We start from the raw sequence: 13,316 nt of genomic DNA on the forward strand, positions 1-13,316 counted from the left end.
CATAGGCCAAAGGAAGCAAATATGTCCTAAAGAACTTAATTGCATAAAAAGAGACAGAATACTAGGGCTCAGATTCAGGAAATCACTTAAACATGTACTTAACTGTGAGCAAGTGCTTGACAGCCATTCATTTCAGCAAGATTTAAGCACATCTCCGCAAGAACTTTGCTTCTAGTCACTAGGGACTTGACAGCAATCTTCTGAATGAAAAGAATGGTTTGATTGGCCAATATACATTAATCTTATGGTGCAATAGGAGATTAGATGTTGTGCTACAAAATATGTAAACTTAGTATCATAGTGTAAATCTGTTTACTTTTTTCAGGTGGAGATTTACATTTTATCTTTATATATTTACCTATGGGGTCCGGTTCCTGAAAAAGGTAGGAACTCTCATTATTGTATTGTGCTTTTATAACTGGCTACAAATCTGTTTAATATTATATCTATGTATATAGCAGTGGTTTAAAAAATCATCAGGCACCACCACTAAAATATGCTTTATGTATGAATTACAAAATAAATTGCAATTGGTACTTTGCAGAGAACCCTTAAGGATTCTATTTTTGAAACCAAAAAGAAAAGAGCTTTTGAAAAAAAAAATATGCCAAAGAATTTGGAGTAACAACATCCCAAGTTTCCCAATAGGTGTTAGGCTGATCATGGTACTTACTAAGGAATGATTATATTTAGATTGTCCCCGTGCTGGACCCTCATCTGTGGAAATAACCTATATAGGAGAGAGGAATCTCCAGGAAGTTTCATATAGATTCTTTGCTCAGAAAGAAATGGTTGCTCCCAACTCCACTTCACAGGGGAGTCTGCTCTCTTAACTCTGTTTTATTGGAAGTCTTGTGATATTTTGTATGCTTTCTTAAAGTCCCAGATGCTGGAATGGTGAGACTGCATGAAAATCTCAGCTTTCATTTCAAAGTACAGTTCTAATCTTCATGGTTTGGAGAAAAGCTTGTAAACATGATTTAAGTGTGTAGTAAAAGCTTAGAAGCCAAAAGGCAAATGAAAAGATCTTTCTGTCTTTTTTTCCTCTCTGAAGTCATGCTTCTTAAACAAATCTCTATGATTTTTGAGGTCTGCCTCACAAGGTTGGAATGCTTGAGGCTGGCAGCACAGCCAATGTAATGTGCACACCGCAAAAGATGTGTGCCAAGCATGGTGAGAACATGACCGTTTCCTCAGCCATTTGTCCAAAGCCAACATTAATAGGATTATATGCAACATGTCCAACAAGGAGGCACTGTGGAGGCAAAAAGTTTCTGGTTAATGGCCCAACATTTCATTTCCCCATCCTCTTCCATGGCTGTGGCATCAAAAGCCAAAATGGCTGATAATTAATGTTGTCATAATGAATAATTCAAGGGAATGTTCCATAACTGGTTTCTATTGTCTTAGTAGCATATGGTTGATATAGTTCTTCAGAGGGCTGAACTTTGCTGTTTGAGTTGTTCTTTTACTGTAGTAAGAGTGCGATGCTGGGGAATGAGAAGGGAACCCTGTTTCTATCCCTAGCTCTACTACTGGCAAGTTTCTGGAGCTCACAAGATAATTCTCTGCATGGAACATAATAGTAGTATGTGAAGCAACATTTCAGAGCCAATACAATAATATTGTGAAGCAGGGTGGATTGATTTTTAAATCAAATTACTATACAACACTGATTATTTTAAAATCATAATTTAAACCAGCAAGCAGGAAACTTTGATTTAAATAATTGATTTTAATCTTGTTTTGCATTTGTCCTGTTCAGTTATTTGCCTAAAGAAAGGTTTATTCTCATTGGCTGGGAAAATCACAATATGTTGGTTTGCAACTAACTAAAGCCTAAATTTGGTACGTCTTTTTGCTAACCAGGAGGATTCACTCTCTATATATGCACATTTGTTTAAGCAATGATGTATCTCAATATACATTTATTCCTATTGTTTTTAGAAAATGATGGCTGATGCATTTCTTAATTTTTTTATCTGGGGTTTGTGTCAAGTTGCATTTGGGTGGAAATTGGAATTCAATTAAAATGCTCAAAAACAACACCTTAAAATTGTTTTTATTATTTAAACAAAATTACCCTGCATGTACAGGATACATAAGAAGAAACAAGTTCAGAAAGTATATTATTTTCAGTCTTTATCATGGAGAGAATGCTGGTATTTACATTTTCCCTAACATAAGCACATTCATTTTCTGTGGTGCAGAAGATTATTTTCCTTAATTACTTTTGGTTCGGTGTAAACTGGAGGTGAAGAAAGATCATTTGCTTCACTTGGACTAGTTTGCTTAAAGTTGCAAAAATGACTGAGAGCTATAAAAAGCAGGAAAGTTTGTTATTCTCTTGGACTCTCTGAATAATACCCAGGTGTGAGGGGGCGTGAGGGGATGAGCTGCAGTTATTCTAAAAAGCTGAGGGAGATAAGGCCAGATTTCCAAAGATATTTAGGCTCCTAAAGATGCGGATAGCTGGCTCATGGGATTTTCACAATTAGGTGAAGTGCCTAACTCCCATTGATTTCAACACATAAGACATAACCTGGTTTGGTGCTTTGAAAATCCCACAAAGCACTATCTATATCTTTAAGTACAGTCCCTCAATACATGTGAACACTTAGCTCATGATAACCAGAAACAATCATGAGCTACTGTTAATCCTTGCTATGTTTAATAAATCTATTAGTTTTAAATGTGAACCATATTTTGATTAATTTATTTTTTTCTTTTTATGTATCCAAGTACATTTAAGATAATTTTGATTAACTAATAAAACAATTTTAAAATGTTGTTTTAGTGCATTGAATTCCAATTGCCCCCCAAATGCAACTTTATACAAATCCTTAACAAACTTACTAAAGTTTGGGGAAGGCTCATTAATACGTCTCATTTTTATTTATTTAGTCAGCTGTTTTTAATAGTTATTATAAGTTTATACCTTAATAGAGGTTACCACAATTTCTGATTTAATTTTAAACAGATTTGTTTTTAGGAGGAAAAGTATATTTAAATTAAAAAATGTTTTAAAGAAAAATAATATATTTTTAATTTTTTATTTTAAATAATCTATAATATTAGCCCTGCTGTGAAGCTAGCTCTGTCAGCTCAGGGTACAGCCACTATATATACTAATGATCTGATTGTAGAACCTGTACTTACAACGGTGAACAGTAACTCATGACAATAGTTTCATTACATAGAGCAATTGAAACTTAAGCAACAAAGGGTTGATGTACATTTACAGAAATCAATAAAGAGTTCCACTGACTTCAGTGAGCTTTTGTGTGGGCCCTAAGTGAACAGAATTATTGTCATTGGATTTGAATAGTGTGACTTGTCAGCCCCCTTAAAGGGATATTGTCAACCCCAGAAACTAAAACAAAATGATGGAATGTATTGATCTTCCATGCTGATCAAAGCTTGTGCTGTCTCTCTGTAGGAGTGTCACTTGGGTTTGGAAAAAATAAAAATCAGAAATTGGAATCCAAAGCCACAATATTGTTTTCATTGAGCTTTACTTTCAGCCTTTTCAGCTTCATGATAATATTGAAGTAGATCATGGACTCCTAGGGCTGGAAGAGACCTTAGGAGGTCATCAAGTCCTGCCCTCTGCCCAAAGCAGGACCAATCCTAATTAAATCATCCCAGACAGGGCTTTGTCAAGCTGGTACTTAAAAACCTCTAGGGATGGAGATTCCACCACCTCCCTAGGTAACCCATTCCAGTGCTTTACCACCCTTTTAGTGAAATAGTTTTTCCTAATATCCAACCTAGACCTCCCCCACTGTAACTTGAGAGCATTGCTGGGTTTTTTTCTGCCATCTGTCACTACTGAGAACAGCAATAGAGATGTAGCCGTGTTAGTCTAGTCTAGCTGAAACAAAAAACAGGACTATGCAGCACTTTAAAGACTAATAAGATGGTTTATTAGGTGATGAGCTTTTGTGGGCCAGACCCACTTCCTCAGATCAAATTGTGGAAGAAAATTGGCATGACCATATATACCAAAGGGATACAATCAAAAAAAGTGAACACACACAAAAAGGACAAATCAAATTTCAGAACAGAGGGGGGATGAGCAGAGGAGGTTAATGTCTGTGAGCTAATGATATTAGAGGTGATAATTGGGGAAGCTATCTTTGTAATGGGTAGGGTAATTAGCATCTTTGTTGAGACCCAGGCATAAAGTGTTTTGTACTGAGAACAGCCTTTCTGTGCTGAAAATTCTCCTCTTAATGCACCCATTTTCCTTCTTGGCTATAAGGTCACATTGTTGACTCATATCCAGCATCTCATCCTAATATCCTGTAATCCCCAGGTCCTTTTCTGCCAAACTGCTACTTAGCCAGTCGGTCCCCAGCCTGTAGCAGTGTTTGGGATTCTTCTGTCCCAAGTGCAGGACTCTGGCCCTAGAACCTGGCCCTAGAATCAATCCTTGGGACGCTCCACTTGAAACCAACCAGACATTGAGCTGTGGATCACTACCCATTGGGCCTGACAAACTAGCCATCTTTCTTTTCACCTTACAGTCCATTTATTCAATCCATACTTCTTTTACTTGATGGCAAGAATGTTGTGGGAGACGGTATCAAAAACTTTGTTAAAGTCAAAGTATATCACATCCACTGACTTCCCCATGTTCACAGTGCCAGTTACCTCATCGTATAAGCTAATCAAATTGGTCAGGCATGACCAGATAATCTAGTTGGTTTTGGCCTGCATTTTTCATACTTGAAATGCAAGGTTTACTTAATTCTTCATTTATAAAGTTAAAGAACAAGGTTAGGATTAATAAAATCGCTTGTGTCCAATAGAGAGCTTTTCCTCTCTGGAAAATCTGTTGCTCCCAGAGAGGGTGTTTTCCTAGTGCATATTCAGCATCAGTTTTCCAATGCCACAGTAGAGATGTGCAGCCTGTTAAGTGATGAAATCTGCTTAAGATAAATCCCCATATATTTGGTCCAGCAGGTTGGAGAAGCCAGGAGTGAATCATTGCCATGCACTTCTGAAGTGGCTCCTGACTCTGAGTGCCATACCTCAGGGCAGATTGTCAGGATGCAGGGCAGAGATCCCAAACTGATCTATAATTAGATTTCCCCTAACCAATAACGCAAGTGAACTCCTAAAGCATTATACAAGTCTTACCATGGAGTCTCAAACAGTCCCCTTGGGCATTCCAGTCTACCTTTCCACCCGGAAAGCTGGACTTAGCGATCAATGGTTGTGATATAAAAAAGATCACAAAATATTCAGGTTGCTTCCAGTCCCAGAAGAGCAATCATTTATCCCATGTCAACTTGTGTCTTTGCTTTCACTCCAAAGACTACACTTGTGACTGCTCTTATTGTAAACTTACCTAAGGATTTATGTACTAAGAAAATAAATGAGCATGATTACGAAGTTAAAGCAGGTACACATGCATAGAGAAATAAGTTGCACTCTCTGGTTTCAAATGGTGACAGAGGTGTTGCATCAGTTCTGAATGTTTTTTAGAGTAATCCAGGCTGACTTTAGAGGTCTTTGCTTCTGTTTCATTGCACTGGCCCTATGAGAGTCCAAACAGCAAAAGATGAAAAATGTCTTTGTCAGCCGTTTTTATTCTCCTCTTCCAGCATCCAAGCTGATGAGACAAGCCCTTTTGCACATTGCTTCTTCACAGGCATGAGAGGACAGTTAACAAAGTCTCTTTTGTGATATCTTCCAATGGCTTCTTTATCTATTTATGGTTTAGTTGATAAACCTTTTGATAGACAGATGGCAAGCTCTGCTGAGTGGGTTCATAGTTCCAGAGCAAACGTTTTTACAGTTACAAGCAAAAATTTAAATATTTCCTTATAGCAGTGGTCTCCAAACTATTAGCCACAAGATTGTTTTTTTCAATTTTAGTGCAATGTAAGATCTACCTCAAACCCAAATACCCTTGCCCCACTTCCTTCCCGCCCCTTTTTTGAGGCCCCGTCCCTGCTCTACCCCTTCTCTGAGGCTTCACCCTGCTTACTCCATTCCCCTTCCTCCCCTGTCCTCACTCACTCCCAGGGTAAGAGGTTGGGATGCAGGCTTTGATCTTGAGGCAAGGGGTTTGGAGTGTGGAAGGGGCTCAGGGCTTAGCCCAGGGTGGAGGATTGGGGTCCAGGCAGGAGGGGTTTCAGAGTGCAAGCTCTGGGAATGAATTTGGCTGCAAGGGGCCTCAGATCTGGGGCAGGAAGTTGGGTGCAGAAGGAGGTTCAGGGCTAGGACAGAGGTTCTGGATGCAGGCTCTGGCTGGGCACCGTTTAACTGAGACGGCTTCCGGGTGATGGAGCAGTGGGGTTAAGGCAGGCTTATCCCTGCCTGGCCCTGCACCACTCCTGAAAGCAGCTGGCATGTACAGCAATGGCTCCGTGGTGCTGCTCCTCATATACAGGCACTGAGCCCACAGCTTCTACTGGCCACGGTTCCCTCCTATTGATCAATGAGTGGTGCAGGAGTGGTGTCTGCAGGCAAGGACATCATGTGGGGACACCCTGCTCTGCCTTTCTCAGGTGCTGCAGGGAGATGCCAGCCACTTCCAGGAGCAGCAATTATCAAAGCGATAATGACTCCAGCTACAACAGGTTTGGCATTTTATAACTCACTACTCAAAGAATTAAATTTACGTGTAGAAGAGAAATGAAAATTATGAAATGCACAGACCAGTCAAAAACCAAAAGTAACACACTTTGCAAGCAGTAAAAGAAGGAACAACATCCCCACCCCCATGTATGTGTTGAGTTGGGAGATGACAGTGAAGGACTGTGTGTGTGAGAATGACAGACACACACACACACACACACACACACAGGCTACGTCTACACTGCAGAGTTTTTGTGCAAAAACAGTTGGTTTTGCACAAAAACTCACTGAGCGTCCATACTACAAGCACATTTTTGTGAAAGGAAAAAGTACAGTAGATTGTCAGAAGACAGGGCTTTTTGTGCAAGAGTTAGTCCTCTTTCTACGAGGAATAAGCTTTTTGCGCAAGAGCTCTTGCACATAAAGACAGCATGGTTTCTTGGAAAAAGCACAGGTGCTCTGATGGCCATTCTGTGAATGACCATCAGAGCTTTCTTGCGCAAGAGCATCCATGGCAGTGTGGATACTCTGTTGCACAAAAGCACATCTCTTCTGCAAAAGCACATGGCAGGGTGCATGCACTCTTCCGCAGTAACTTTTTGTGGAAGATCTCTTCCACAAAAAGTGCTTGCGCAAGAAGCCTGCAGTGTTGATGTAGCCACAGTGTGTGAGAGTGACAGAGATTTGCATTGCCAAGCTCCCTCCATTCCCTTCTTTCTGTGTGGAGACAGTGTACGGAAGTGCGGGGGGGAAGGGAGAGGGAGGAACACTCTGAAGTCAGCAGTCCCTCTGCTCCCTCCCCAACCCTGCATGCAAACAGGAGGCTCCAAGGCAGAAGGCAGGAGCAGCATGGGTATGTCTACACTACCTCGCTAGTTCGAACTAGCGGGGTAATGTAGGCATACCGCACTTGCAAATGAAGCCTGGGATTTGAATTTCCCGGGCTTCATTTGCATAAGCCGGCCGGTGCCATTTTTAAATGCCGGCTTGTTCGAACCCCGTGCTGCGTGGCTACACGCGGCACAGGCTAGATAGTTCGAACTAGCAAGCCATTCTGAACTATCTGTACACCTCATTCCACGAGGCGTACAGATAGTTCGGAATGGCTTGCTAGTTCAAACTATCTAGCCCGTGCCGCGTGTAGCCGCGCGGCACGGGGTTAGAACAAGCCGGCATTTAAAAATGGCGCCGGCCGGCTTATGCAAATGAAGCCCGGGAAATTCAAATCCTGGGCTTCATTTGCAAGTGCAGTATGCCTACATTACCACCCTAGTTCGAACTAGGGTGGTAGTGTAGACATACCCCATGATAGTGGATGGAAGGGCAAATGAAGTACCAGCACTTGATAACTTCTTAGCTAAACCGATCTATTGGTTGGTGTCCACTGCCTTAGAGCATATGATTATGATATTATAAGTGAGATTAATGCATACAGCAACTTACAGGTATTTCACAAAGTCTAAACACTAAATACATTGTTATAAGTTCAGTATTCATCTTTATCATACTATCACACAGGTGAAACAGAATAGCTCCAAGCAATGAATTGGTCAGTGCATGGCTGATATCAGCTCTTGCCGAGGCTATAGACATCTTGTCTGCTAGCATCACAGACATAATTCCAGCAGAGATCTATACAAGCTCATCAAGTGACAACTACATTTTAGGGGTAGAAAATGCTGCCAGTGCATCACCAAGATTCACATGTTCAATTGACTCTTTAAAATCTAAACAGATGCTTAATTGATAAACCACTTGGGATTCATCAAATCTGACTCTTTGATACATGATGCATTTGTCTTTCAAATATCCACAGTATTATTAAAATAGAGTGTAACCTTTGAAACTGTATTCAAGTGATTCTGACTAAACACGCCTGGGTGGTTGGTTGATCATCTTATTAGTGATAATTACTTTGGAACGAGCATTTGTGAACTCCTACACGGTTAAAGGATCCTGTCCATGATGTCACAGGCTTTCCCATAGGTTTGACAGGAAAGAGTAATATTGTTTGCTGATTGTGCTTGTGACTTGTATTCTGCTTGTAAAATACCTTATTTTCTTGTTCCATTTCTCTTCTAAATTCTGTCATTTGGGTATTACTTTCTCATGGCCACTGTATCTTCCCATATTGTTATTTATGCCAGAAAGGTGAATTTTAATTATTTTATCCACTTATTAGAAGGTCCAGTTGGGACCCCACTAACTTCAGTAGCAGTACAGCCCTGTGGCAAAAATCCAGTGAGGGCCTTCTTACTTCAGCAGTTGTATTTCCCTGTGACAATAGTGTATGCTTCTCTTGGTGGCATCATAACCCAGTAGCTAGACGATTAATGATTTTTTTCTCTGTTGATCTTCTGTGCAGTATTATTCAAAGCCTGAGCATATAGTTTCTCTTGTTGGGGGGCAGAGAGGGGGGAAGCGAGGGGGACAGGTCCTGTACAATAAAGCTGTTAGGCTTACAATAATTCAGTGTTTTCCTGGAAATTGCCTCGATTTTGAGCTTCTATCCTCTGGCTAGACAGATTTTTCAGATAACAGGCAATGCCTGGGGTGGCTTTTTTTTTTTTTTTTTTTTTTTTTTTACAGCAGATGATATAGCTCAGAAAGAGCTCCTATTGGTCTGCTTCCCATTTTGGTCCCTCTCCTGCACTGGCAGTTGATTGGTTCATTCCCCTGCAGCCACAGCTGCCAGATCCCACCCACCCAAGCCAAGGTTTCCAGCCCACGGGGAGATACTGACTGATGACTATAATTGGCATCCAGGATTTGCACCAGCTGCCCTCACACTGTGTCAGGGAACAACACTGCCCCCCACTGCCAGTGAATACCCTTGCTGAAGGCATGCCTGCCAGAACCCCCAGCTGTACCCTCCTGCCAACTCCCCCCCTGCCCCTGAAGTGTCATCTTTTCGAGAACCTAAAATATTCCAGCCCTAAGAGCTGTTTTTGATAAGTGTCTTTTAAGTACATGTTGTACAGCTCTCTTAAACAATCATTATCTTGCCACTTGATTTACATGATATTTTGAAGGTGTTTTGATGAAATTTTTGCTTATCTGCTTGTGCTGGTGATAATTTGCCTGTTTTACAGGTTTGAGATAAGGTGGATAATACACATTGACTTGGGCCTTGTGTAATTGTACCCTTGTTCCAGATATGATGTTGCAAGCTGAACTGTGCAGCACAACTTCCTAATCTGCATAACAACTTCTTATTTAATGAGAACTGCATTAGACACATTTTTCTCAATCGTGTAATCTACTCAGTTTGACAGAATGAATTGTGATGCTAGACTTTCCAAACCTGGGTGCTTTCTCAGCGGCTGTGTTGTATATTATTAGATGTTAAGGATGTTGTTTTCAGTTGGCTCTGCAGCTTGATCCAAACCACTGAATCCTATGGAATAATGGAAGAACTCCTGTTGATATCAGTGGGCACTGGATTGGGTCTTTGGTGAACCAGAGGAGCCTGGCATGCAAAAAGAGTGCAATCCTTTGCAATAATCTCCCTGGAATGTCAGTCCCAAACACTCTTTCTCTGAATCTCTTCATTGGCTCCCCTTCTGCAATCCCCAACATGCACTATACAATACTATTCTTCTCTTCCAAAGCACTTGTGGAGAATGTGGGGAATTTCTGTATTTTTATAGCAATGAAAAGATTATGAGCACGGGCAGAGCCATAGCCTGAGTTAGGGAAGACGTAGCTTCTGGCCTATGGTACCCTCTGCCTGTGAAATTCACCCTTGTGTTCCTCCTGAAACTCTTTTCTCATATACTATCCATAGGAAATGAGTCAGTAATATTCTCTGCTTTAGGTATTTACCTTCTCTTGTTTTCTTATGTGAGAAACAAAATAATTGAATCATTGAAATGCATCACCTCTATGATCAAGGGCAGCAGCAACAGTATATTTTATTCTGTAAAAGCACATGGAGGAAGTTTCTTTCTACATTGTGTTAAACCCCTATTTCCATTACAAATACCCTTGAGTCTTCAGTGTCTTTGCCCAGCTGAGACCACCTTGGTTTATAAGGGCTAATGAGGGGACATGCCTGTGTGTTGACTACAAATCTTATAAGCTTCATAGTCCTTAGTGTTCAATGTATATCTTAAAAAATTTTCAGCTTTGACAGCCTACAGTTGAAACAAGCATGTGTATATTGCAAAACCAAATTGAAGTGACCTATTCAATTAAAACAACAAGTCTGGTAGCACTTTATAGACTAACAAAACATGTAGATGGTATCATGAGCTTTCGTGGGCACAGCCCACTTCTTCAGATGACCGGAGTTTTGAGTTTAAGATGTGCAGACCCAAAATAAATAGGAGAGAAGGGGGAGGGGGAGAGGAGACCGGGAGCAGAGGGTAGAGGGAATCAATAAGTATCTGAAGATTAGGTAGTTAAAACGAAGCAGATAAGAATCAGACACAATTGATAGTATCCTTCCTGACATAGGAATTATACAAAGAGCTGTTTGCGCCTTCATTGACTGTTAGGTAGATAGTATCCCAACCATCCTTCATCACGATTGAGTCCATTAGCATGAGAATTGAATTTGCGGATGAACTTTAATTCTAATGCATTCTAATATCATCTTCATGTTTTGTTAGTCTACAAAGTGCTACCAGACCATTTGTTGTTGTTTTTTTCTGTACAGACTCGGCTACCCCCTGAAGCTTCTACTTGATTTAAGTTTACTTCTGAACACTCCTTTCATAGAAAATTTCATCTGAACCAGAGCTGCAGCTTGTACCATGCTATGTTTCTCATCCTGCCACGTAAAATACTAGAAAGTTTAAAAGCCAACAATGCAGTCAGCCACGGCAGTCATATGTTCCTTAATATGCCATGGCGAGCTTGACTATATTACTTTACTATGATTAATGGCTAGTCTAAAAAAAATTTACATTAATGTTAGCCTAATAACACATAGCAAACTGTATCACAGTGAAATAATAATTGTATTTGAGACATAGTATTGAATCAGTTGTCATAATTTTTTTAATATATCACTGAAAATGTAGAGTATTTTCTGAATGAAAGCCTATATCAATCCTTGGAACAGTGTTCCTGGCAGATACCATTTTAAATGAAATATGAGTGTTGATGCTGAATGTTTATGTATATAAACCATGTCTGTTTGAACAATACAAGCAAAAAAACTCACTTCGGTAGAAAACCTGTTATCGGACTCAACAGGAGATGACAATAAACTGTCTTGTCTATGCAGGCCACGTAAAATAAAATAGTGGTTTCATTTGTGCAAGATATCTAGAGTGCCTGGAGGACTTGATTCCGGGAACTCCCAGAGACAAGAGATGATGAACTATGCCTTTCAATCTTTGAGCAGGCTTCAATGTGGTCCTTCTGCAGCTGTTACTCAAGTTTCCAGGCCACTATAATGGCCACTGTCTTGCCACAAGCCTTAAGCTGGAGTTTCCAAACATTTAATATGCAAAAATATGTCTGGCATTCCTATCCCCACAGACTCCCTCCACAATGCGCTGATGGTATAGTTTCTGCACCCATGCCCCTATTCAGCACTGCTCCATCACAGGGCTTAAAAGGAAGGGAAAGGAAGGTTTTCAAATGACTGAATTAATTTGGGTTTTGAATCGAAACCTCTGGGCCTGCTGTGTAGAGTGAGGATTGATATTTAGAATGCTGTACTTGGTCAAATTTGGTGATGGTGGCTTTTGTGATGCAGGTTTCTGCCAACGAGGAATTGGACTGAGATCTCCATCCTGCAAAGCAGTAGAAAAATGTTGAGTCATTACTATCTGTTCAAGATTTGAAGCAGTATTTGTCATATCAGATTGAATTATCTGGATTGGTGAGAGAGGTGCTTTTATTTGAAGCACCCTTTCCCCACCTCAGGTGACATAACTGATCCTGGATCTGAGTCACCCTAATTTTAATTTTGCATTCCAAATTGCAAACTTGAAACTTAGCTTTGCAAAACAACCTGGGTTTCCCCATAACAAAATGAGCTAAGAACAAATCCTTTTATTTGAAATGTCTGAAACGTGGCGTGGGTAGAACAAATCTATATCAGAACCACTCTTCTTTTGAGAAAACCCATCCCAGCCTTCCATCACATCTCCGTGAGCCTAATGCTGGGCTCTGTTACACTGATATAAATTAGAAGTAAATCCATTGACTTCAACAGACTTTTCAATTAGATACCATATATAAAGTACATTAGTGGTGTTATTTACTAAGAGAAACCTCAGTGAAAGAGCATACAATAAGGGAATTTTTTTGGTTTATTACCTATTCCCCTTAGGGATGTAAGAGTTTAATCAGTTAACTAATAAGATGATTCTTATCAGTTAAATTCTGTATGTCATGGGATCCAGGAGCCAGCAGCCCCATGGTTAACTGTGTAACCTTAAAAATTTTGATCAGTTACATGGTTAATATTTTTATAACTTTTTAACATCCTTTGTTTCCATCTTTTTACTAATTCTTTTTGGTAATGAGGTAATCAGAAAATACCATTTTGGGGATGAAAGGCAAAGTTATCTGCCTGTGTGCAGAAAATAGTTGCTTACAGTATGTATTTTTACTTTTAGCTGGTAAGTGTTCCAAAATTACAACCAAGGAAAATATTTTGTGACTGTTTACTAGGATTATATACTTCTTCCTTGGCTTAGAGTTTTCAACAGCAGACTAACCTTCCGTCAAATGAGTTCTCATTTTCTTAGATAATCTATCAGGAT

General features: G+C 40.0%; 1 protein-coding gene across 1 annotated transcript in view; it reads left to right on the top strand.

The window, feature by feature from the left end:
* CERS6 (ceramide synthase 6) overlaps positions 1-13,316 on the top strand; it is a 260,054-nt gene that overhangs the window by 136,172 nt on the left and 110,566 nt on the right. Inside the window, exon 4 of the mRNA XM_006135774.5 lies at positions 326-383. Within this exon, the coding sequence (XP_006135836.1) occupies positions 326-383 (58 nt within the window). The remainder of the gene's footprint in view (positions 1-325; positions 384-13,316) is intronic.

This window comes from Pelodiscus sinensis, chromosome 7, assembly GCF_052426305.1.
Source record: "Pelodiscus sinensis isolate ZL-2025 chromosome 7, ASM5242630v1, whole genome shotgun sequence".
NCBI lineage: Eukaryota > Metazoa > Chordata > Testudines > Trionychidae > Pelodiscus > Pelodiscus sinensis.